The sequence below is a fragment of the Cydia splendana genome, unplaced genomic scaffold (assembly GCF_910591565.1).
Source record: "Cydia splendana unplaced genomic scaffold, ilCydSple1.2 scaffold_70_ctg1, whole genome shotgun sequence".
Lineage (NCBI taxonomy): Eukaryota > Metazoa > Arthropoda > Insecta > Lepidoptera > Tortricidae > Cydia > Cydia splendana.
Genome location: NW_026946900.1, coordinates 763,157 through 788,564, shown reverse-complemented (window position 1 = coordinate 788,564; position 25,408 = coordinate 763,157). Strand labels below are relative to the sequence as shown.

At 39.1% G+C, this 25,408-nt stretch overlaps 2 protein-coding genes and 1 long non-coding RNA gene across 3 annotated transcripts; 2 read left to right on the top strand and 1 right to left on the bottom strand.

Annotated features, from left to right (window-relative positions):
• The first annotated feature begins 241 nt into the window (after positions 1-241).
• Positions 242-14,797, top strand: LOC134805859 (uncharacterized). Its single transcript, XR_010146410.1, has 2 exons — positions 242-348; positions 14,067-14,797. It is a non-coding gene; the product is annotated as an uncharacterized LOC134805859 (long non-coding RNA).
• LOC134805853 (uncharacterized) lies at positions 3,724-13,935 on the top strand. The gene is made up of 8 exons (XM_063779056.1): positions 3,724-3,882; positions 4,373-4,471; positions 4,728-4,820; positions 4,920-5,344; positions 5,855-6,047; positions 12,176-12,231; positions 13,113-13,373; positions 13,912-13,935. Exons 1-8 carry the CDS (start codon positions 3,825-3,827, stop codon positions 13,933-13,935), a joined length of 1,209 nt encoding a protein of 402 aa, XP_063635126.1. The 5' UTR covers positions 3,724-3,824.
• A 3,320-nt stretch (positions 14,798-18,117) lies between the features above and the next one.
• LOC134805857 (uncharacterized) lies at positions 18,118-20,790 on the bottom strand. The gene is made up of 2 exons (XM_063779062.1): positions 19,974-20,790; positions 18,118-19,417 (listed from the first exon to the last, which is right to left on the bottom strand). Exons 1-2 carry the CDS (start codon positions 20,761-20,763, stop codon positions 18,174-18,176), a joined length of 2,034 nt encoding a protein of 677 aa, XP_063635132.1. The 5' UTR covers positions 20,764-20,790; the 3' UTR covers positions 18,118-18,173.
• Positions 20,791-25,408: the final 4,618 nt, after the last annotated feature.

Sequence of the window (25,408 nt, the reverse complement as noted above, 5' to 3'; positions counted from 1 at the left end):
AATCACACCTATTACCATACAACTTAAACCTACGATGATACTTGTGTTTTTCTTTGATGGCTTTCTTTAGCGAGGATGAGTACCAAACTGGGTATGAGCATTTGGAAATAAACTTGTGAGGGACATACTTATCTCTTAATTCTTCAAATTTAGAATAAAAATAATCAATACAATGATCAAAAGTACGGCCAAAGAACTCAACATCCCAGTCTATCTGTAAAAGTTCGAAATTAATTAAGTCATAATTGGCTTTGTTATAAAAGTATTTCATGACCGGTGCGGATTTTAGAGATGTACAAGAGACAAATGTTACATTAATGTTTAATGCCTTGTGATACGGGTCTATGTGTTAGCAACACTGGCGATCTTTAAAAATAAAACAAATAAAATGTGGGTAAGAATTGATTTTTAATAAAAATATAACAGGCGGGTATTCTAGAGAGGAAGGATGATCGAGGTGTAACGGCTGGTTCTTTGTTAAAATAATATAAGTTTAATTAATTGGAAAAGCAGAATACATTGATTTACAAATCAAAGGCTGTATATATTTCTGGAAGCAGATGACCTCTAATATATCCGAAGTGGTAAGAACGTTTAGAGAACCTCAGGTATGTGTTAATTTTGATTACATACAAATTTTAACAACTACACGCCTACAATTTGGAATATCACTTGTATTAAATAATATTGGAGTAGTGTAAAATAACTATACACTAATACAATATTAGTGGCATATGTAAGTAGTGCCAGTAAATTATAAAAAAAATATATACAATCATTGTACAGGGTACAAGTATTGAGATTACAAAAATAAAGGAATAAAGGTTTTTCTGATTAATATTTGTTACCTATTTTACGAATTGACAATTTTGATAAGCGATTAACTTCAACTTCAAACATCTTTATTGCCAATATATGACTTTTAAGTACCCCGTAAGGGCACATCAATTTGTCTTTTACATACTTATACATAAGTATTAAGTATTAACCTTATAAACTACACTGTACAGACATTTTAATAAACTATGTATAAAAAAAAAGAGTTAATAATAGTATTATGCAGTTTCAAGTACTATTTATTCCGGGAGGATCACCAAAAAAAAAAACTCTTGCAGTGAACGGTAACTCTTATCCAGTAAATACTTATGTAAAATGGTCTCAAATAATTTGGGATTTCTTCCCTTAAACAGATAACTGGTACATTACGCAATAGGTGTAGGTACATAATTATATGTTATTATAAAATCATTTAAGGTTCCCCCTTGGTTATCCTGTGTTTATTAAAAGTAAGTATTCATTTTATAATGATGATGGTGTTATGGGTAAGTGTTTCTTTTATCAGCCATAAAGTGGTACTTATGATATGATTTAACTAGCTGACCCGGCGACTTCGTATGTCGTTGTCAGTGAATGTCGTGTTCGACTGTTCGTGCTACCTTTCAGGTGAACTTAGTTTCGGCTTTTATATGCTGACCCGGCAAACTTCGCACCGACCGACTAACAGTGTAAATAATTATTTTTATTTTAAAATATTTCTGTGTCAACTTAGTTAATTAAATGAAGAAAAGAAATAGTAAGCATCAAATTCAAGAAAACAAAATGTAATTAAACTCGGAAGATAACATTAAACATGTTTTAAAGGCGATTGGCCCGAAATTGCATGTTGATGGATTGTGATCTGAATTCAAGATGTTTTTGGAAAAGTATTTCTTAATAAATAATTTTATATTGATAAATCACGCAGAGATGATGTACAATTATTAATGAAATACGCGATTTTATGATCAAATTTATCTATTGTACATGTTTGAATTACGATGTAAAGTTATATATGTCAACGTCAAACAACGAGAAGGACGAACTTATGCGGCAAAAGGAGATGGATGGACCCGTGTTGCATCATGTGTTGTCTGTTAAAGCGCAGTGGCGCCCTCAATCCTTTTCTACAATTTCGTGTCGGACTAACCTAGGAGCAATTTTATGGCAATGAATTACTTTTATAATTTTGTTTACATCTATTTTAATAGGTATTAACTGAAATAAATGTCAGATACTGAGAAAGTTACCAAGGCCTACATAAAAACAAATTAAAATATTTTCAGAAAAATAATTTAATTTGTTCTAATATTTCTAACTGTTTAAATAGTTTATCTGATATTCCGATGGAGACAAATCAAACAGTAAAACCATGAAAATGGGCCACACGACTAAGTTTTAAGATAGGTATATAGACTATTATAGATTGTTTATATCATTCAGTGATTTTAGTAAGATTATTTACGAGTAAGCTAAAAAGAAAACTACCCACTAAATATCAAGTGCAGACTACAAGATATTAGCAATTTACGAAACGCTTGTTTTCGCCTTCACGCCCGGTCCAATGTTAATTGACCCCATGTGATATACGGCCATTACACGTGAATGAGGATCAGCATTATTTGGGTTTTCCGTGATGCAGCGATCGGTGAGCTTGATCAATATAGAAATGTATGGTAGACTAACGTTACAATTTACATCTTATACAGTAAGGTCATTACAACTTGCATCGTTTGTCTGCACAATAAAGCTGATATTTCAATGAATAATTTAGTAATGGGGATGACAATTTTTAATTAATGTATCAGTCGATCAGGTTTGTTTTGAGGATCAAATGTGTAAATACAAACCCAGCAGACAATTAGGCGACACTCAGCACCTACTTTATAACCTTTAGAGATAGAATGGCTGTAAAATGGTTGCATAGTCTTAGCTTAGCCAGGCTGAGGTGACATAAAACTGGTTAAGAGGTTCAGCTATAGCTTTAACTTACAGTAGCTGTTTTGCTGCTACTCGTATAATGCGTGTTGGGCAGCTGGTGTTGTGGCTCTATGTGAGTTGTAGGCGGCTGCAATTTGCACTTTGGCTTCTGAGCGGGCGATAAAAAGTCTTTTGTAGCTCCTTGTATTGCAATCGTTGCTTGGCTCCTTTGTGTCACTTGCAGTTGAATAGAGAAGTTGTTAGTCGCGGTTGTGGGTCACGTAGTCGCGGACGAGCGCTGTCCAGTCCAGTACCTTAGTAACACCTTATATCGAGGGTTGCCTGGTGAAACCCAATAAGTGACGAAAAGTGAGATTTTAATGTAAAGAAAGTTTTAGATTGATTCGATATCGCTCAATCTAATGGTAATATCGGATAAGCGGATTTGACGTGTATCACGGAAATATGCCGAGCTGTTAACCCAATAAGTACTTGATTTGAAGTTTTAATTTAGAACTAAATACTACAAGTACATTTAAGGCTTCAGTTTTTAGTATTACTTAGTGGAAGAACCACACAAGACACATTTATAGGTATTTAGTGCAGAGTAATTTACACTAAATTCAAGTAAACACACAATGTAGAACCAGTTACTATTACTTACCCGGTCTTACCTCATTACGATTTGAACCTTAAGACGATTTTAGTAAGAATTAAAATACGTTTAAAGCATTTGTCGGATTCTACTTTTACGATATTATTTATTAAACGTACAAACTATTTAAAAGAGTAACCCAATAAACAAACTTATAATAAGTATTCATTAAAAATATTTATTTTAGTCTAATTATCGGATTCTCGCACGGGCCTTTAACAAATTTCTTTAAAAAGTTGTTCGGAGAAGAATCCAATAAGTATTTTTGACGACCGCAAGGTCATGCGCCGCCTCGACAGGTAATGACTAGTTACGAGATTCACACGATCGCAAGCGCTGCGCTTCGTCGTTGCATAATTATTTTAATTGAAAATAGCTGTTAAAAGTTGTGTATTGTATCAATGAAGGTTGTGTATGTGTTAAAAGTTGTGCGATGGGTGACCGAGGCAGAAAATTAGTGCAACTAGCCTGCAGTAACAGGCTAGAAACAGGTAAAATCTAATTTTCTAACCTAGAAATACATTTAGAATTGTCGTACAAAATAAGGATACTTAATCATGTTATGACCTAATCGCCTGAACGATATACTTCGTGTTTATAGTACTGTGTTTAAATAACAATAAATCAGTCTAAGCTATTGAAACCGTTAATAAATTACGAAAAGCAGTGCGAGGGTTGCGTGGTCAAACCCGATAAGTGGAGCAAATGTGTTTGAGAAATTGTAACTGTAGGTAAATTAAATGACGTTCATGTATCAATCACAAATTATTACGACTTATCGGGTTTGACCACTCACCCCTTTAATTGTTGTAGTTTCATTTAGAGCGACTTTGAGCGAGCTTATCGGGATTTAGCACTAACTATTAATCGAACCACGCGACTTTGAGTGATGCTTACCGTACAAAACAATAAAAATGTAGTTTAAATTAAATTATGCTTGCTTAAATTATTGAATAATAATGATTATTTTTTGCGTTCCAGTGGGATCAGGTGGTTCTAATAACAGATTTTCTATGACGGGACCTAGTGTTTCAACGGCAAACGAAAACATAAGATGTTACCTGCAAAACAATAATGATGGTAAGTTTCCATGGTTTAAAGATCCGTAATAGTACATTGTGCATTAACCTCGTAAGTTCCCGCGTACTTGTAAAAGTACAAAATAGTCCGCAAAATACCTGTACATTATTGTACTTATGGATAAGATCAATAATTATAATATGTATTTTGTATGCCCTTATTTGTACTTACCCTAGTTTATAATCCCGTTACTGCCCGTAAATGATTTTAAGTTATTGTGTTTTTGGCACTCATACTTTAATTTATTCATTTTCAGACAATGACTCCTCCGATCTTGATGAATCGCAAATTGATATCGCCGCCCAAATGCACAATATTGTCACCGATGATAATATTACGGCAGACTCAAGTAAGTCTTTTGAAGATTATATAAAAAAAATATATTAGGATCCATTCGTTAACTATGTTAATATGTAACTTAATTTATTTTGCTTATATTTTTTTCCAGATGATGAAAGTAATTTATTTGGCAGTGACTATTCGGATGAAGATCCCACTTACGTGCCAGATCCTAAGGACTATTCGCCAAAGCAAATAGATTCCGACTCTGATTTTATTCCTGAAAGTCCGAATGCTTTCTCCAAACAGGAAGACTTTTTTATGGTGCTGATTGATGAAGTTTTAGATCGAGTTTGGATTTCTGTAGAAGGTGACTATTCAGCAGCAGCTTATGTTCAAGATTCAGATTCAGAAAACGATACACCTCAGCAAAATGATTCCGGCCATGATATTATTATTCCTGAAACTCCCAGCCCATGCAAACAGCAGAAACGTTCCTTGTCGATATTTAACAACGTTTGTAGTTCTGGAGAAGGTGAATGCATAGAAAGTTCTTCTTCTTGTGTTCCAGATTCAGAGGACGATCCATTAAAAGTATTACATCCAACTGACTCTAGCTGCAATGACAGTATGATCCCTGAAAGTTTAGGTGTTCGTTCACAAGTGGAAGACACTGTTTACTTTATTGTAGACAATATTTTAGACAGAGTTTGGAGTCGTGTCAAACCCTTGAAGCGACGTAAGCAAGCTAAGCCATCTGAATGGAAAATAAATATCGCCAAAAAGCGAAAAATGGAAGGGCTACCTTATGTGACCCAAGGCATTAAGCGTCCTGCTAAAGTTCCAAAGCCTATTGAATGTGATAAATGCCAATTCAAATGTACTGAAAAGTTTTCCGAAGAAGAACGTAGCAGTTTGTGCCGTTATTTCTACAGTATGGATTTCCGAGCAAGAAAGAACTTTATTCTTTCTTGCATAAAAATTCAGCCTGTTAAAACTAGAAAAGTACAGAAGGCATCTAATAAAAAGGAGCGTTCATATAGTAAAAAATGTTTCTTTCAAAAAGACAATGACGAAATCCAAGTTTGTCAAAAATTTTTCCAGGCTACATTGTGCATTAGTGTAGATGTCATCTCCGATGCTGTAAATAAAAAAGATTCATTAGGATTGTATGTCGAGGATGATAAACGTGGCAAGAAAAGCCCACCAAATAAAACTAAAATAGAAGATGTTAAACGGGTCCAGGATCACATAGAGAGCTTTCCTGTAATGGATTCTCATTACTGTCGTAAAGACAGTAAGAAGAAATACCTTTACCCTGACGCTAAATCGGTTAAAAACATGTACAGATTGTATGAAGATTCATGTAAAGAGACTAATAAAAAGCCGGTTTCAGAGTCAAAGTACCGTGATATTTTTAATGAAGAATACAATTACAGCTTTTTCAGTCCGAAAAAAGATCTCTGTAACGTTTGCTCAAAGTATGAAAAAGCTCTGTCGAAAGAAGAGCTAGAAGATGATTACCAACAGCATGTACAACGGAAGACGGTCTGTCAAAATGCTAAAGACGCTGACAAAGCTCGTGCTAATGTAGACAAAACGTTTATGTCAATAACTATGGACTTACAGGCAGTTTTGCAAATACCTAATGGCGGGGAAAGTCTACTATATTACATGAGAAAATTGGTTCTCTTCAATTTTACCATTTATGAAGCCAGTCTCCCAAATAATGCTTACTGTCTTTGCTGGAGTGAAATAAATGGTAATAAAGGCAGTTGTGAAATTGGAACTTGCCTTTTCTACTACTTGTCTGAATTGCCTAAAACCGTGACAGAATTAAGCATTTTTTCGGATACGTGCAGCGGCCAAAACCGAAATCAATATATTTCCGCTCTCTTACTCTGGGCAGTACAAAAGATAGACCACCTACAAATAATTGAGCAAAAGTTTCTCGAAAGTGGGCATAGCCAAATGGAAGTGGATTCGATGCATGCAGCTATTGAACACGCATCGAAAAACTTATCTATCAATAGCGTTTCTGACTGGAAGAATGTCTTTAGATTTGCTAGAAATAAAAAAACAAAAATCGTTACCACTGGCGAAGAAAAGAAAAAAATTGAAATCGATAGCTATAAAGTGAAAGAGTTTAAATATAACGAAATATTAGATTTAAAAAAACTAAATGCTGCCATAATAAATAATAGAACCAATGATACCACGAATGAGGCCGTGAACTGGCCGAAAATTAAAAGGATTAGGTACGTGAAAGGAGATTTCAAAATTTACTTCAATTACGACATGTCCGAGGATTTTCGTCAGTTAGATGTTTCGAGACAAAAGCCAAATACACCTAGAACAAGAGCTAAGAGACAGTCTAACCCACCATCAGTTGCAATGCCATGGCCAGAAGAGTTAGAGCCAAGATACAGTAGTCAGTTACCTATAAGCATTGCTAAAAAAAAAGATTTAGAGACCATGTGCAGGAAACAAATTATACCTGAGGAGTATCATGGATGGATAAGAAGCCTAAAAACATTTGCCGGGAAAGCACCAAATAATTCAGATTCTGATGAAGAATAATACCGTTCTCACTTGAAGATTCACTTCTTTTTTTTAGTTTTTTTTAAGTAATTATAACCTCTTAGTAACATTGACGGCTTAAAAAAATTTTGAGACCATGTGCAGGACACCAATTATACCTGAGGAGTAACATGGATGGATAAGAAGCCTAAAAACATTTGCTGGCAAAGCACCAAATGATTCAGATGAAGAATAATTCCGTTGTCACTTGTAGATTTACTTCTTTTTTTGAGTTTTTTATAAGTAATAAAACCTCTTAGTAACATTGACGGCTTTTTTCTTTTTGCGTAAACCCAATAAGTCGAGACCCTTTGGTAAAATACGTTTTTTTACAGGAAAACTAAATGAGTTACATAACTAAAACACAAATTAACTTAAAGTGGATAAAATTACCTACACGAAGAAATTATAAAACTACAAATTTATTTATCAAAAATTAGTGTTTGATGACCATAAACCTTTAACATCGTTTTTCTCCAAACTAGGTTTCTCATACTTATTGGCTTTCACCAGGCAACCCTCGATATGTTATTAGAGACTAACTTACAAGCTGAACCTATAGCGCCATGTAAATTAGGACGTAAATACTGAATAAAAATGCATAGCTTTACTCAATTTTGAACGAATGTTAGCACCATAAGTAATTAAAACTGAACTTCACGAATGTAATTTGATTTTCGGAAATTACATGCGGTGGACCACAATTAGAAGACTGTTATTTTTTTGGATAGATATGCCCAGTATGGTCCAGTATCAGGTCCTGTAAAGTTTTGTTAATGGTACATGTATGTATCTAGTTATTGACGGTATGATTGGTTCCGATATCATAAGTCTGCTGAGGACGCTGATGAGCACTATAATGTTTCTTTTTAATACAGTTGCTCACAAAGTGCTACTTTACGTAGCTGTTTAGCGTGCGGAAAGTTGGTTATGTCGAACTAGTGCTTTTTACTTTTCCAATTTTTTTAAATTTATACTTGTTCCAATTCACGACTACTTATTGATGAGTGTTAATATTAGTTTCCTTTAAACGTCGTAATCAGCATAAAAACCTACTGTTAATGTAAGAATATGAAAAATATACATATTTCATATTTTAATACTTACCTCTTCATCATTATAACACGTTTATTTTTTAATATTGAATATTGAAAATTCCGTTCTTAATAAGGTGTCTGAATGGAACGGAATAGCTGCCAAACGCCCATAGATATAATATACTTAAAGACGACGTCTAAGCGAGCTGTCACTGTTACCACTTTTGTTTAGTGTACGATTAACAATGTTTTACTTATTTTTTTAATACAGTTGCTCACAAAGTGCTACTTTACGTAGCTGTTTAGCGTGCGGAAAGTTGGTTATGTCGAACTAGTGCTTTTTACTTTTCCAATTTTTTTAAATTTATACTTGTTCCAATTCACGACTACTTATTGATGAGTGTTAATATTAGTTTCCTTTAAACGTCGTAATCAGCATAAAAACCTACTGTTAATGTAAGAATATGAAAAATATACATATTTCATATTTTAATACTTACCTCTTCATCATTATAACACGTTTATTTTTTAATATTGAATATTGAAAATTCCGTTCTTAATAAGGTGTCTGAATGGAACGGAATAGCTGCCAAACGCCCATAGATATAATATACTTAAAGACGACGTCTAAGCGAGCTGTCACTGTTACCACTTTTGTTTAGTGTACGATTAACAATGTTTTACTTATTTTTTCGCAACTGTATTAAAAAAACGTCGTTCGATACACGTGCGGAAATGTCATTCTTCACTCGTCCCGAGTCTTCCCACTCGCCTGCGGCTCGTGGCAAGATATCTCGGTACTCGTGAAGTAATGACATACCTTCCGCACTAGCATCGAAATGTACTATTTCGCAACTGTATTAAAAAACGTCGTTCGATACACGTGCGGAAATGTCATTCTTCACTCGTCCCGAGTCTTCCCACTCGCCTGCGGCTCGTGGCAAGATATCTCGGTACTCGTGAAGTAATGACATACCTTCCGCACTAGCATCGAAATGTACTATTTTATTTCTCCATTGGATTTCGCTTCAAGCTGTCACAGGGTAGCCTTACGAACGATAATACAAAAATGGAAAATAAAATACTCATGATCTTCCCATCATACTATCGAAATGACGCTGACAGGTTAAATGAGACGTTCGAACGTAGTAGTAAAAGAGAGTACAAATAGAAATGATTTATTAGCAGAAAAAGGGTACAATAAGTGTCTTGGGTTAAGTGTGTAATCGTTTCACCTTCTTCAGCTGTTTATAGGCGGCATGCAGTACACCGTTAATAAGAAATTAACATAGTTACATTTATAAAACTACGAGGTACATGAGCCAAAATGGCAAACATAAATGAGCATTAAAGAATAGGTATACTTAATAACTATACCACCAAGGTGTATCATAGACAGCAGGAATTAAAACAAAGTAACATTTAGTTATCACACAGCGAGTACCTACAAATAGTAAAAAAAAAAAAAGTTGGTTCGCTCCTTATGAGCAACATAATCAGTAGGTAATGTTGCGAGTATTATAAAAGCAGTGATCTGGAGGCCAGTCCAATAGAAGTTTGTTAAACTTATGGCCCCGGGTGATTGTGTGAACGGGTATGGTTATTGTATATCTTTTATAAGCATTTTTTCTGCATCTCTGTCATGCAGCGTGGATGGTGTGAGATATTGTGCTCTTGGGTTGACGGAGCACATATCATTTTAAGGTCTTGGAAATATTTTGGATATGATTTTTGAAAATTACAGATTTTGAGTATATACATACATACAAGCCAGATTTACAGTAATATTTAAATAGTGGTTTACAACTGATCCCCATAGGAGCATTTGCTAAAGTATGATGAGACGTGGCCGTGATGGGCCATGGGGACTGCTTCGTAGGAAGCAGATAGTCGTAGTTTTTGCAGGCCAAGACGAAATGGTCAAGTCTTGAACATTGTGACAGAGTGGTTATGGTCCTTCCAATTTAAAAATGAATTGAAATTTAAACCAAAGAACTTAATTTATGTTACCTGTTTTATGAAATGCATAGTCATTTATACGAGTGTTGGGCTGTCGAGGTATTGTTCCATATGGGTGAATTGCATGGGTTGTGTTTTCTGAGCTTAATGAGAAGCTTATTAATTTCCTATCCAATATTTAGTATCAGATGGGGCATTATAAATATCTGTTTTATACATACTTTGATCTTGACCACTGGCTGAAATTATAGTTGTATCGCCATCTGAATATCATTAATGAAAAAAATCCCCTTCCCCCCTTAAGTAATAAATAAGTGTAGCACCTACTTTAGAAACTATCAAAGAGGTGATCAGTGATTAATTTGGTTGTTAGTTCTAACAAGTTTGCTGATTTCCGTTGGCTTTCTGTTCTGTTCTGTTGACTTTCTGATTCTGTTGGCTAGGTAAGATTTAAGTCAATCATTTGCCTGGCCTCTAAGTTTCATTAGCATATAATTTATTGAGATGCTCGGCATGATCAGTTGAGTCAGATACTTTTGTCATGTCGAGGAAAATTTCCATAATCGGTGACTTATTGAAGTTTTGAGTCACAAATTTGACACATTCAAAACAAGCCAGTTCTGGATTTGGTCCTTTACGGAACCCAAATTGGTCAGGGTGTGAAATGTCATGTTTAGTAAGGAGGTTATTATTGTCTTTTGTTAATAAAAAGCTTTTTCTATTAATTTTGATATTATTGGGACAATCACTGTTGTGCTGTAATTACACTGTAAAACTGCGATCTGTAATTGTTGGGATCGTTACTTTAAGATCGTCAAACGAAGCTTTAAGCTGTTCTGGGAGGGGGCCTTGACTGAAGGATAAATGTACATGAGCAAGAGGTCTGCTTAAAAATAACCTGCCTGACTTCACTGGTTCGGTTGAAATATCGTCAGTACCAAAGGTTTTACTATTACTCAACTACTGTTGGCATTAAGAGAATCGTATTGTGGACTATTCTCAACATTTAGTTTGTTTGTCAACTCATTGAAATTACTTAATCGATAAAATTATTAATGTAGGATAGTACATTACCTGTATCTTACTAATTATTATTGGTAGATCTTATAATTCATTTTTAAAGTAATTATATCTGTTGTCTGATCTAAATTTGGTACCTGCGTGGGTATATGACATTCCAGGTTGCTTTACATTTGTGTATTATTGTTAGAAGATACATATATATTTGCTATTGCAATTTGTGTATACATTTTTTTAATATCTTGTCATATTTTTGAAGAGTTTATTGTTTGGCAGATAACCTCTTGGTTCCCTTTTGTCGATGATGATGATGATGATAATGATGGGAAAACACAGATCGGAAAAAGTCTGAATAAGACACAGGATAATTAAACGCTTCCTGAGCGTTGTTCGAGCTAATAGCTTCACAAAAGAAGAGACCCTCGGAGCCTTTATGCTATCATGAAGCTTTCGAATGTTGAATCAACAATAAATCCTTTTCGGTTCAATCCGAGTCGTGCCAGTCTTGATTTCATTGATGTTTGAGGTGACAGGTCATAATCTGATAATTCAAGTTGGTGGGTGTCAGTTAGCATTACGCACACATTAATGCATGGATCCTGGTTGGTGCTTTTGTGTGCATTGCCATGTTAAAACTTCTCATTATACTTGATAGCTCCTTTGTAGATGAATTGTCTTTTGGAGTGTCTATATTCCGATCACCATGAGCAACAATATTTCTCTATTTGAGTGTTAAAAATTGAGGTAAATTGTTATCAGGCTTGTGAGGAAAAACACAGTAATGGGACTGAGTTTTTATGGTATTCTATAAATTGTAATTGTTATGCAGTAAATGCTAGTTGTTTCAATGCCGCAACATTTAAAAATGAAAATGAAAAAGGTTTGGTGAGGCAGATTAAAGTGGAGGTTTGACGCTAAATGTGGAATCATAACCTTATCCTCATTTTATTGTTCGGTATGAAATGATTATTTACTGTTGAGTGGAGAAGTGACGAAAAGGAAATTGTTAGTAGTCTGCTACTAATTGTATTACCAGTTGTAACTGACATGAGTTTATTTTCAGTGTTTGGAGTGTGTCCTCACGTCTACGGCGACGTGTACACATAAGACGGAATGTGTGATCTCGTCTACGGTGACGTGAGTAAGAAGGAATGTGTGATCTTGTCTACGGTGACGGATACACATTAAAAAAAAAAGAAGGTATGTGTGATCTTGTCTACGGTGACAGACACACATTTAAAAAAAGAAGGTATGTGTAATCTTGTCTACGGTGACGGATACACATTAAAAACAAAGAAGGTATGTGTGATCTTGTCTACGGTGACGGACACACATTAAAAAAAAAAGAAGGTATGTGTAATCTTGTCTACGGTGACGGATACACATTAAAAACAAAGAAGGTATGTGTGATCTTGTCTACGGTGACGGATACACATGAGATAAGGAGTGTGTGATCTCGTCTACGGTGACGTGTACACATAAGAAGGAGTGTGTGATCTCGTCTACGGTGACGTGTACACATAAGGAGTGTGTGATCTCATCTACGGTGACGTGTACACATAAGAAGGAGTGCTTGATCTCGTCGACGGTGACGTGCACACTTGCAAAGAAGCGACGTCTACGCTGAAGAATTGTGTGATTAAATCGACGATGATGAGTGCAATTTCTGAAATAATTGCTTGCATAATGAACGTTATGTTATATCAAAGTGATACATTGCCATAGAAAGTTTTATTTCATTTTAGTTTTTTATATGCTTATTAAAGCCTGCCGAAAAAGGATTCACGCAGGCGTCGAAGGAGAGGCGGCCGCGCAAGGCGCCTCGCAAGAGCCAGTGTGGCACAGCGGAGCCAGATATTGCATCTGGACTGAGGGCTGCCACGCCGAATACGGCGCTATACGTATCGCGCCTGCATGTTTCCGCCACGGCTGACGATGTGGTGGAATATCTGCGCAAGAACACCCGTTACGAGTTGAAAGTGTTCCAGCTGCGATCGCGTCATTACGTGCACTTCCGCTCGTTTGTGGTGCGCGTGCCGCGGCCGCTGCTGGAAGCCATCGCGAACACGGACTTCTGGCCGAAGGGTGTGATATTTCGGCGGTTCCGTGGGAATCTGCCGAATCCTACACCAGAGCAAGTGACGCCGCAACAGAAAACTGCGTCACGAAAATGATTTTTTAGTATTTAACTTTTTTTATAATTGTATATACATATATGTTAGTTTGTAAGGTATGTATCTGTGGGCCTTAGCAGCCTGAAAATAAATGCTTTGATTTTTTTGATTTGATTGATTAATGATGTATTGTATAAGATTAAAGTTACATTTTGGAATACTAGTTTTGTTAATGTGTTTATTGTAAATAAATTCTTGATTGTTAAGAGATATAAAATAATTGTATGAGGCCATACGCCTTGTGTAGAATGGCCGAGCATTAACCGGAATGGGGACATTCCTACAACAGAATGGCCGTCTGTTAGCAACACTGGCGATCTTTAAAAATAAACCAAATAAAATGTGGGTAAGAATTGATTTTTAATAAAAATATAACAGGCGGGTATTCTAGAGAGGAAGGATGATCGAGGTGTAACGGCTGGTTCTTTGTTAAAATAATATAAGTTTAATTAATTGGAAAAGCAGAATACATTGATTTACAAATCAAAGGCTGTATATATTTCTGGAAGCAGATGACCTCTAATATATGGGTACAAGCGGGTTTAGGCACTCACACACAGTCACTACGTCATTGCACAACACAAGATCCAATATCTTACCATATACGTTAGACACTCCATTATACTGGTACAAGTCAAGATAACTTAGCTCATCGATCAAATTACACTCATCCATGGAAGTATAATTAGATGGTAATAAATGTCGGCTACTTGACGTCCACACAATGTTACTTAGATTAAAATCACCGATAATTAGGAATTTATCGTCAGGATTATTAATTATTACTTCTCCTAGTTTATCAAGAAAATTAGAGAGTTGACAAGAAAAAGAGTAACCCTGCCCTTGCTTGCATAAGTAAACAACACATAAATGTAGCTTAACCGTTCCATTATTAACCAACAAAGTGAGCCATAAGTCTTCCGCCGAAGAATGGTAGGTAGGCTGCGGATTGACGGCCAATTCTTTCCGCGTAGCAATAATAACACCGCCACCTCGACTCTGGCCCGTAAGCGCCAGGTCGCGGTCACGCCGCCAAACTACATACCTGCTATCAAAAAGTTCCGAATCCACGATACCGTCCACAAGCCATGTCTCTGTTAAAAATATTACATCATAGGAGGCAAATAGAATATTGCGATAGAAATCTATAGTTTTGGATCGAAGACCCCTAACATTCTGATAATAAACAGAGAGTATTCCGTTATAGTTACTAGACATTATAAGAGGCTAAAGATAAAACACAATAGCAATTACATAATCGATAGAAATACGAGGCAGATTTCGTCCCAATAGTGTTAAATGTATAATTATCGTCGTTTTTATACAAGGTACTTAATAATAAGAAACAATTATTTACGTATAAAAATGTATAATCCCAAACAAGCATAGAAACTGTTCCATAAGTGCGACAAGGCAAGCAATAACAATAAGACGCGTAAGTGCAATAATTGGCTATGAGCAAAAGCGAGACAATCGTATTTTGCATAAGATAATCATCACATGCATTTTGGTAACAATAACAAGCGCAGGCGACAGGCCGGGCAATAGGCGGCGATAACAAACAGCATTCCACAGAGCGTACGGTTCTCAAAGTTTTGTAATAATCTATAGGAAAATAAACCTCATAAAAAATATGTGATTTTGAATACTGTAGTACTAATCTATAATAACTACACACTACAACAGTTTGTTTAAATCTGCCTGATTATTAATAACGAATATTTTTGACGCATCGTCCTTCCGCACGTGTATTTTTCCGTACTTCACCCATATATACATAAAACCTTTCGGCTTAAGTGACGTCTTTGCAGTGGTAAGCAACTTTTTGTAGTCCGGGGTTAGATTTCGGGGGTTGTGTCACTCACTTCCGTAGGTGATTACCCATAATTTTATACGAATCCCTACAAGTGACCCCTGGGTGGTGCTAATCGAGTGACAATCTTACCGGTGGTAGGCTTATGCCGTAGCTGGTAACCACCCCTCAGACTAAGTCATGGCGCCATAATGGGTCACCGTGTTCCGTCATGAAGTCTGTTGATAGCTGCTGAGGTGATGTGTCTAAGCAGTAGTTTCTGGCCTAACTACGGTGGCACTACTGGTGCGTGCCACACCGAGCGTCTAGTTCTGGAGGTTAGCGGGATCCGAACCACGGTGCACCGCTGGCCGACCGCAGGTAGTAGGGGGCCCAAGTAGCGGGAGAGCCACCCGTGAAAGGCTGCCCCGCCAACTAGCGAAAAATCCTGAAACGGCTCCACCTTGCCGGTTGGCGACCGGATGGGAGGGCCAGGTGGCCATTTCAGGGGGGTTCGGGCGTCCCCGCAGTCTCCATCCTAGATTTCTTTAAGTGTGGCACACGTGAGTTTGTGTTTGAGTTCTAATGGCTGAGTTACCTCGCTTAACTTGCATTCCCTCGTCTATTCGCTCTTCTTCTTCATCCCTCTAACAAAAATGCAAAGCAAAACTAAGAAAAATAGAGTTAAACAGCGGTTGCACTCCCTCCCATTTAAAGTGCATCTCTCTAATATTCGAGGTCTGCACTCCAATATCGATGCAGTCCACCATCACCTAGAGACTGACAAACCGCACCTGCTGTTCCTCACCGAAACGCAAATCAGATGTCCAGTCGACTCGTCATACCTCAACTACCCAGGTTACACTCTGGAGCACAGGTTCCTATCGCGTGCAGGAGTGTGTGTATATGCTCGAGATGACATCTGCCTTAAGCGTCTCAAAAATCTTGAAGTATCCAATTTTTCTGTCTTGTGGGCTTGGGTCGATACCGGCGTAGCTCAAATTATCTACGCCTGTGTCTACCGATCGCATAGTGGAGACTCAGAGACAACAAGGTTGTTTAATTACCTTAGTGAGGCTGCCGATGAGGCTCGCCAAAGGTACCCTTCAGCTGAGTTGGCAATCGTTGGGGATTTTAACGCGCATCACCAGGAGTGGCTATTCCCGTATCAAATGACTGACCACGCAGGGCGAGAGGCTCATAAATTTGCACTTTTACTAGACCTCTCACAGCTTGTTGGATGTGCCACTAGGGTACCTGATGTAGAGTCTCACACAGCCAACTGTTTGGACCTTCTGCTAACCACCAACCCAGACCAATACTCTGTAGTGGTGGATGCTCCACTAGGAACTTCCGATCACTGTCTGGTGAAAGCTGTATCTGTTTTTTCCCCACCCGATCAGGGCCCTAGCGGTGAAAGACGGGTGTGGCGATACAAGTTAGCAGACTGGGATGAGATGCGGCATTTCTTTGCATCATATCCTTGGCGCCCTGCCTGCTTCTCTTCGGATGATTCGTCGGCCTGCGCTACCGAAGTAACCAATGTCATTCGTCAGGGTATGGAGTATTTTATTCCCTACTCTGTTGTTTCGACCGGCCACAAAGCTCGCCCGTGGTACAATGCTGACTGTGATCGTGCTGAGGCGCTTAAGCGGTCGGCTTACCGGGAATGGGCTGATGCTCATACACGCAGGGCTCCGAACACACGTGACACGTGACCTGAAGAAGAGGTTCAATAAAGCCGCCAAGTCCTGCAAGAAGCAGTTTCGCAAGGCCAGGTTTGATCATGTCCGTCGTACTGGGACCAAGCTAGCCTCGTATCCTCCGGGAAGTAAAGCGTTCTGGTCCCTAGCGAAAGCGGTCGAAGGAAACTTCTGCCGCCCGTCACTGCCCCCTCTGGTCAAACCTGACGGAACGCTGGCACATACAGCCAAAGAGAAGGCTGACCTGTTCGCTTCTCTTTTCGCTGAAAATTCACGTTTAGACTCAACCGGTAAACTTCCACCCGTGCTTCCTCAAGTGAATAGCTCCATGAGAGATGTTCGTATACATCAAAAGGAAGTCCTTAAAATACTGCGAACGTTAGACGTGCATAAAGCCAGCGGTCCCGACGGAATCCCTGTAATTGTCTTGCGGAACTGTGCAGCCGAGTTGTCTCCAATCTTAACACGCTTGTACCGTCTGTCGCTTGAAACTGGAGTAGTGCCCTCGTGTTGGAAGCTTGCAAACGTGCAACCTGTGCCCAAAAAAGGTAGTCGTTCAGACCCAGCCAACTACCGTCCAATCTCAGTCACCTCCATACTCTGCAAGATTATGGAGCGTGTACTGAACAAGCGGCTCCTATCATACCTAGAGGATAACGATTTACTCAGCGACTCTCAGTATGGCTTCCGCGGGGGTCGTTCGACTGGAGATCTTCTGGTGCATGCTACTCACCTTTGGAGCGAGGCAATTGAGAGGCACGGTGAAGCCCTTGCGGTATCTCTCGATGTCTCTAAGGCATTCGACCGGGTCTGGCACGCAAGTTTGGTGAGCAAGCTTCCAGCATATGGGTTACCAGTTGGTCTGTGCAACTGGATTGAGAATTTCCTGAGCGAACGTTCCATTCGGGTGGTGTTAGATGGCTACACATCTGACCAATGGACTATTAATGCCGGCGTTCCTCAGGGCTCTGTTCTGTCCGCGACTTTATTTCTGCTACATATCAACGATATGCTAGTCCCAGATACTTTTGGCTATGCCGACGATAGCACTGTCGTGGACAGATATCTCTCCAATGCTCGGGCCAAAAAAGAGGAGGTGATGATGCTTTCCTGACCGATTTCGGCCCCAGCGACTGTGTGCTCTGGACTAGGCAATTTTTAGCTCGTGTTATTAGAGTGTAGCTGATCCACTCTCTGATGCGCTCTTAGGTGGCTCACGTACCCTATCTTCTTGCTAAATACTCGAGCGCATTTTGGGCACGTCAGCACACCACCTACATAGTTGTAGGAAATTGAGGTTGGCGGCCGAGCCTTAAGCTCATCACGTTTTTTGTCGAGCTCACTGCGGCGTTCCGTCTCAAAAATGTTAACTCTATCATTAATGAGGCGCCGCCATTCGGGCCGCTGCGCTGCCTTCCGCTCCCAGTCAGAGGGCTCTAGTTGGCATCTCTTCATATGTCTTTTCAGAACATCCTTATATCGTAAGTACTGGCCACCGCTTTTACGCCTACCATTCTGGAGTTCTGAAAAGAAGATACGCTTCGCCACTCTGTCTTCTGACATCCGAGACACGTGCCCACACCACCGCAGCTGCCGCCTCATCAGATACACCTCAATGCCTCCGACATTTGCGCGCCTCAGGACGTTTGTGTTTCTGACCCGGTCCGTCCATTTGATATTCATAATATCTCGGAGGCATTTAAGGTGGAATCTGTCAACTGTACGTATATGCTTACGGTAAAGGACCCATGTCTCAGATGCGTACAGCAGGTTCGGCAGCACCGCTGCCATGTATACACTAATTTTAGTGGAGAGCTTCAGGTCATGGGAGCGAAATACCTTTGGCCGGAGTTTCCCGAACGCCACAGCTGCAGCACCAATTCTAGCATTTATTTCAGCATCTAGGTCGTACTTTGCTGTTATCGTGCTACCAAGATACCTGAACCTCTCCACCCGCTTCAACATCTCGTCACCGATACATACACTCGCATTTGGTTCGTTGTCAGGGACGTTGACCATGACTTCCGTCTTTTTGACATTTATTTTAAGACCAAATGTAGTGCAAGCATCATGAAGACTCGACATTAATCTTTGTAGACCTTCCGCTGAATTTGAGACAAAGCATAAATCATCCGCGTACATAATTTCTGTCATGACAGCATAGGATACTTTGGTACGGGATCTAAACCTTGAAATGTTGAAAAGTCCTCCATCCATGCGGAACCGAATGCCTATGCCTTCTGACAAGTTTTTCATAGACTCCCGGACAACAAATGCGAAATAAAGTGCAAACAGAGTCGGTGCAAGAACGCAACTTGGCACGAGTATCTCGTCTAACCTGAACTTTGGGGCGTATATTGAATCTCTGGCCAAATCTGCAGCTAGACGATTAGGCGTCCTCGCTAAGGTCAAGCGGTTCTTCACACCAGGGCAGCTCCTTCAGCTTTACGTAGCTCAAGTCCGGTCGTGTATGGAGTACTGCAGCCACCTTTGGGATGGATCCGCCAAGTATCAGCTAGCCGCCATAGATTCCATAGACAAACGCGCTAGGAAGCTTATTGGAGATGCGGGATTGGTAGAGGCTAGACTGCAGAGCCTTGAACACCGTAGAAAGGTAGCTTGTTTATCGGTATTCTACAGGATACATTTCGGGGAGTGTGCGATGGGATTACATAATCTAATCCCCCCATCTCCGTTCTGCCACCGTGGGACTAGACGCGGACTTGCGTTTCACCCTTACGTCGTTACTCTGCCGCTGATTAGAACTAAGCGCTATGCATCCAGCTTTATCATGCGAACGGCTAAGGAGTGGAATTCACTTCCTGCAAATCTATTCCCAGTCCACTATAACTTGGATCTCTTTAAATCGAGAGTGAATAGACATCTTTTAGGTAAGCATGTTCCATCCTAGACTGCATCGGCACTTACCATCAGGTGAGATTGTGGTCAAATGTTTACCTTTTTCCAATAAAAAAAAAAAAAAAAAAAGATGGTCATTTAGGAAGATATTCTGCGCGTTCCCAACAAAGCCGATTTCGCTAGCAATAAGTTTCTTTTTTGCACGAGCAGAAGCGACAAAATCCTCTTTTATGTAGCGGTTGATAAATCCTACAATGATCAGTTTCTCCTTATTATTGTATGTTGGCACCCGCGAAATGTAATTAATGCTTGTTTTCTGGACTGGGTAGCCAATCGCTATTGATATCTGATCGAGGATTTTGAATAAATCTTCGTTTTGCTTTAAGGGTACACCTTTTATCTCAACGTTGTTAAGACGCTGCCACTGGTCCTTATTTACATTTTCGCTCTTGAGGGTGTCCAGTTCTTTGTTTATAGACTGAATATCGCTTTTAATACCCGTCAATTCCGATAACTTGCTCTCAGCTTTGTCCAACCGCTGTTTATGATCGTCTAGCGATGCGCTGTTGAAATCGCAGGTTTTTCTAAGTTCGTCGATTTCCTTCTTTATATCCTTGACATCACGCACAAGGCCCGGCATGCCCTCAAGCTGGCGCTGAATGGATTTTATTTCCAGCATGATGGCATCGAGTGAAGCGGCCTCTGTACTTTTGAGCGGCGATGACTGCTCTAAAACTCGACAATCTGGACATTTCCACTGAGTTCTACGCGCACCTAGTTTACGGTAACCGACTTCGGTTACTCCGGCACAACAAAATCCAATTAATTTATTGCACGTTGTGCATTGGGCACAGTCATTCACCTCACTATTGCACCGAGCACAAAACATGATAACTAATTTTTATTCTCAAAGTTTGACGACCACTGACTTTGCTGTCGGGAACTGTACACGTGTTGTTCGTAAGAGGGCTAGGAGCGTACTGACTTTACTTTTATTTACTTTATTTTAAATTTTTTACTTTTTATGTGATCGGAACTTCATTTATTTTAGATTTTGGGCTAATATTAGTTTGTTAACCGACTTCCAAATCTCAAAGGAGGTTATCAATTCGGTTGTATGTTTTTTTTTATGTTTGTTACTCCATATCTCCGTCATTCATCATCATCATCATCATCATATCAGCCAAAGGACGTCCACTGCTGGACATAGGCCTCCCCCAAAGAGTGCCACAATGACCGGTCTTGCGCCACCCGCATCCAGCAGACTCCTGCGACATTAACCAGGTCGTCAGTCCACCTTGTGGGGGATCTACCCACGCTGCGCCTTCCGGTACGTGGTCGCCACTCGAGAACCTTTCCGCCCCAACGCCCATCGGTTCTACGGGCAATGTGCCCCGCCCACTGCCACTTAAGTTTAGCGATTCGGAGGGTTACATCGTACTTTGGTTCTGCAGCGGATGGCCTCATTTCTGATGCGATCACGCAGAGAGACTCCAAGCATAGCCCTTTCCATTGCCCTTTGGGTGACTTTGAGCCTTCTTATGAGGCACACAGTAAGCAGCCACGTTTCAGTTCCATATGTCATCACTGGCAACACACACTGGTCGAAGACTTTCGTCTTGAGACACTGCGGAATATTGGACAAAAAGATGTGCCGTAGCGTCTCCGTCATTACTGGACCGATTTTGAAAATTATTTTTTTGATTGTATGTATATGCATAGAGATTGGTCCCGTTTTTGTCAAAACCCGGTTCTGATGATGGGATCCATGAGGAATCGAGGGAACTAACAATATCAAGTACCTGGGTGTTATTATCGATCAGCATCTTAACTTTAAAGCACACATCGAATCTCTGACATCTAGAGTTAGAAAATTAATTTATGTCTTTAAGAACCTAAGACATGCGGCAGATCAAACACTTATTAAATCAGTCTATCTTGCACTTTGTCAATCACTGTTAGTATATTGTATCACGTCCTGGGGAGGAGCAAACAAGACAACGATCATCGATTTAGAAAGAGCTCAGAGGGCAGTTCTCAAAGTTAGCACTTTCCGTCCCTTACGTTATCCCACGACTCAATTGTTGACCGAGTGTAAAGTTCTGAGCGTTCGACAGTTATTCGTCTTGAACACTGTAGTAAAAAAACATTCACTCATACCCTATAACCCCCAGATCTTATCTGGCAAGCGACGTGCTGACATAATTTGCACCAAAGATTCATTCCGCACCGCAAACACACGTAAGTTTTTTTGTTTCCTCGGCTCTTTCCTTTACAATAAATTCAATCTCCTATTGAATATTTACCCAATGCCCAGTAAAGTCTGCATAAAAGCGGTACAAACGTTGCTCATTGGCAAGGCGTACGAGGACACAGAAAGACTACTAGAAATAGTCACATAGAAGTTAAGAAAGATTTATATGTGTGTTGTACAAACTAATTGCTAAGTATGTCACCACTTAACGTTCTAAAGAGTAGAATATAGTCATAGTCATATAGTTTATTGTTATTATAAATAAATAATCATCTTGTTTGGTAAGCACTTCCCCACTTATACACTGACCTACAAAACGTGCATACCTAAGATACAAGTAAATGTTTACTTAGTTTAGGTATTGTTCAAATTTCCATTAGAGTTTAGAAAATACATATTTGTATCGGTATTAATATTGTTAAATTGATCTGTACCTATCTTAACCTGAATCCATGAATTACTAGTATATAAGTATAAATTGTATAATTACCATTGTATAAATCAAATTAGCATAAGTTTTAATGAATAAATATTATCTTATCTTATCTTATCTTAACTCCTCATATCTTAAAGGCATACATATAGTGATTTTTGGGTTTTTATCGACAAATTAAGCATATACATTCAAAACAGTGGCATTTGATGAAGTGGAACTGCTGATGATGATCAGAACGGAACTCTTCAACGACGCATAGTTCACGTTTGGCGAATTGTCGTCTTCGTTATGTTTGTTAAGCAAGTCAAGTTTTAAAGCCACATTTTTGTCAAGCTCGAGTTCTAATGAATGAATGAATGAATAATATTTATTTCAGGACTAGTCCCATATTATGTAATCTAATGATGGGATCCATAAGGAATCGAGGTAACTCCTCAAATATTAAAGGCATAAGTATAGATTTTTTGTACTTTCATCATAAAATCAAGCATTTACATTAAAAACTGTCGCATTTGATGAAGTGGAACTGCTGATGATGACCAGAACAGAACTCTTCAACGACGCATAGTACACGTTTGGTGATTTCGAATTTCGATTTTGACTTGGACTGCGACCCGGATTCGGACCCAGAACCGGACTCATACCCGGATCCGGTTCGGACCCGGACTCGGACCCGGACTTGGAACCGAACTCGGACCCGGACTCGGACACGGACTCGGACTAGGACCCGGACTCGGACCCGGACTCGGACTCGGACCAGGACCAGGAGTCGGACTCGGACCCGGACTCAGACCCGGACTCGGAACCGAACTCGGAACCGGAACTGGACTCGGACACGGACTCGGACACGGACTCGGACCCGGACTTGGACTCGGACCCGGACTCGGACCCGGACTTTGACCCGGAAAACCACTATGATACCTGAAGGGGCCGGTATATGACGTTTTCGATTTAGACCTCACTTTGTGACCATAATTTGTTCAATAAATGTTTAATAATTGCATTAAATTACACGTAAATTTGTTCACGAAGACACCGTGTACCGACTCTTCATGCCATTATATTTTTAATTTGCTGTTATTCTCTACAAATCGACACTAAAAGTATCAAAAAATCAAAATATGCAGTTCCGTTTGAGAAAGAAGCAAAACAATTTTGTCTTTGACAGTAATTGAATTATTGTGTGATTTTGAAAGCTAGATAATTCAACTACCAATTTATTATCGATTTATATTTTTGCTCACAAAGACAACACAGAAATTCAATCTCAAATGTAAACTTTCGAACAATTTCCATACATTGACGACATCACTCAAAACTTTAAACTTAGACTTTTACTAGAGCTGAGCGTTTTTTTCCGTAAGTGTTTTTAAAAACACTTTCTTGTGCTGTAACGAAATAACAGTTTGTGGTAGGAACGACAAACTGTTTTTATAAAAACGATGACAAAGAGGCGGCGACATACGATAACATAGTCGCGCATAACCTCGCATAACGGACGCAACTATCGCAAAGCAAAACGCAGCTCTAAAACTGTTTTATTCGTTTTCCGATGAGCAGGGACAGATATAGGTTATCGGCTAACGAAAGAGCGAGATAGAGATAAAAACGAAACGAAACGTATTGAGCTTTGTCAGGTAGACGCTAATCGCGCTTTTTAGCAGGCCATTATATTCAAAAACTTCAATGTTCGTTAGATAAATAAGTGCTCTATTTTCTAAGCATTAGGGTTTAAATTAAGGAATCTTTTAATGCGTAAAATTAAAGCAAGTAGCGAAATTGGCAAATTGGCGCCAGTTGGACTACGTTAAAAATAATTCACGACGCTTAACAAACACTCCCTAGCATCACGAATTGAGGGGCCATTTTATGTGTGACCTATCGATTTATCTTTATAAAGTACTGAAGTTAGGGGTCAAGTTATATTAGACATTTGTGAGACGATGCAAATTAGGTTTTTTTGAAATGTGAATTGCAGATCGTTTTAGTTTTGGTTTCGCGACTTGGCGGGAATTCGTGACAATAAGAAACTAATATGATTGTATTTGTCGAGTTACTCGAGTTTGAGTATTGTGATGGTGTCAATAACGGCCGTACAAGAGTCTCAAACAGCCTATAGATGGCGCGACGGGTGCGTCAATGGAGCAACGTCACTGCCATCAACACGTCAAACCACTTTATTCACATCGTGGCCGCAAGAGGGCGCTCGTTCGTCACAACAATGGCGCCAGCATTCCCGCCAAAATGGACCAATCGGCGGCGTTCGTACCAATCACGCCACGGGCATCTCGCAACGTGATTGGCCGAGGCAACTGTAACCAGATTATTGGAGGGGAGTTCGTTATCCAGCCGTTGGAAAATGTAGACCGACGCGGGCATTACGCTTTGAATCTTGATAGAAAACAGAAGTGTAAAGTGATTGATTACGGATAGTGCTAAAAGATAAGTACTAGATTTAGTCATTATAGTTATTACCTGTGTCTTTGGTAGATTTTGCTGCTTGATGATTTTACAATGAATATCTAACGGCTTTCGGTTGCTTTCCTTATTGTATTTAAATAACGGTCGCGTTTGCCCTTAAAATTAATCTTAATTTAGATTATAGCGTTTTGCAGTTAACGATAGTGATTGGCTTTATTATTTAAGTGTTCTATTTCGAATAGGGTTACGAGTTATAATTTGAATTCAAAGTAGTCATTGTTTAATGGTTCAGTTGTGTGGTTGAAATTGTTGAGAATCCCTTTAATTTAGTGTTCTTACATATTGCCAGTAATACTAGAATACCTAGGTATTCTAGTATTTAGTACTCATCACTTTGGAAGCTAGGTTTTCTAGATTTAACTA

Bases quoted from the DNA above. Each gene is read 5' to 3' on its own strand.
- LOC134805853 (XM_063779056.1), top strand. From the start codon at position 3,825: ATGGGTGACCGAGGCAGAAAATTAGTGCAACTAGCCTGCAGTAACAGG. The intron at 5,345-5,854 runs GTATTACATCCA...AAATTTTTCCAG, and splicing joins CAGAGGACGATCCATTAAAA to GCTACATTGTGCATTAGTGT. The intron at 6,048-12,175 runs GTAAGAAGAAAT...ATTGTTATGCAG, and splicing joins TCATTACTGTCGTAAAGACA to TAAATGCTAGTTGTTTCAAT.
- LOC134805857 (XM_063779062.1), bottom strand. From the start codon at position 20,763: ATGTTTTGTGCTCGGTGCAATAGTGAGGTGAATGACTGTGCCCAATGC. The intron at 19,418-19,973 runs GTAAACATTTGA...GCTTGACCTTAG, and splicing joins TTTTTTTTTATTGGAAAAAG to CGAGGACGCCTAATCGTCTA.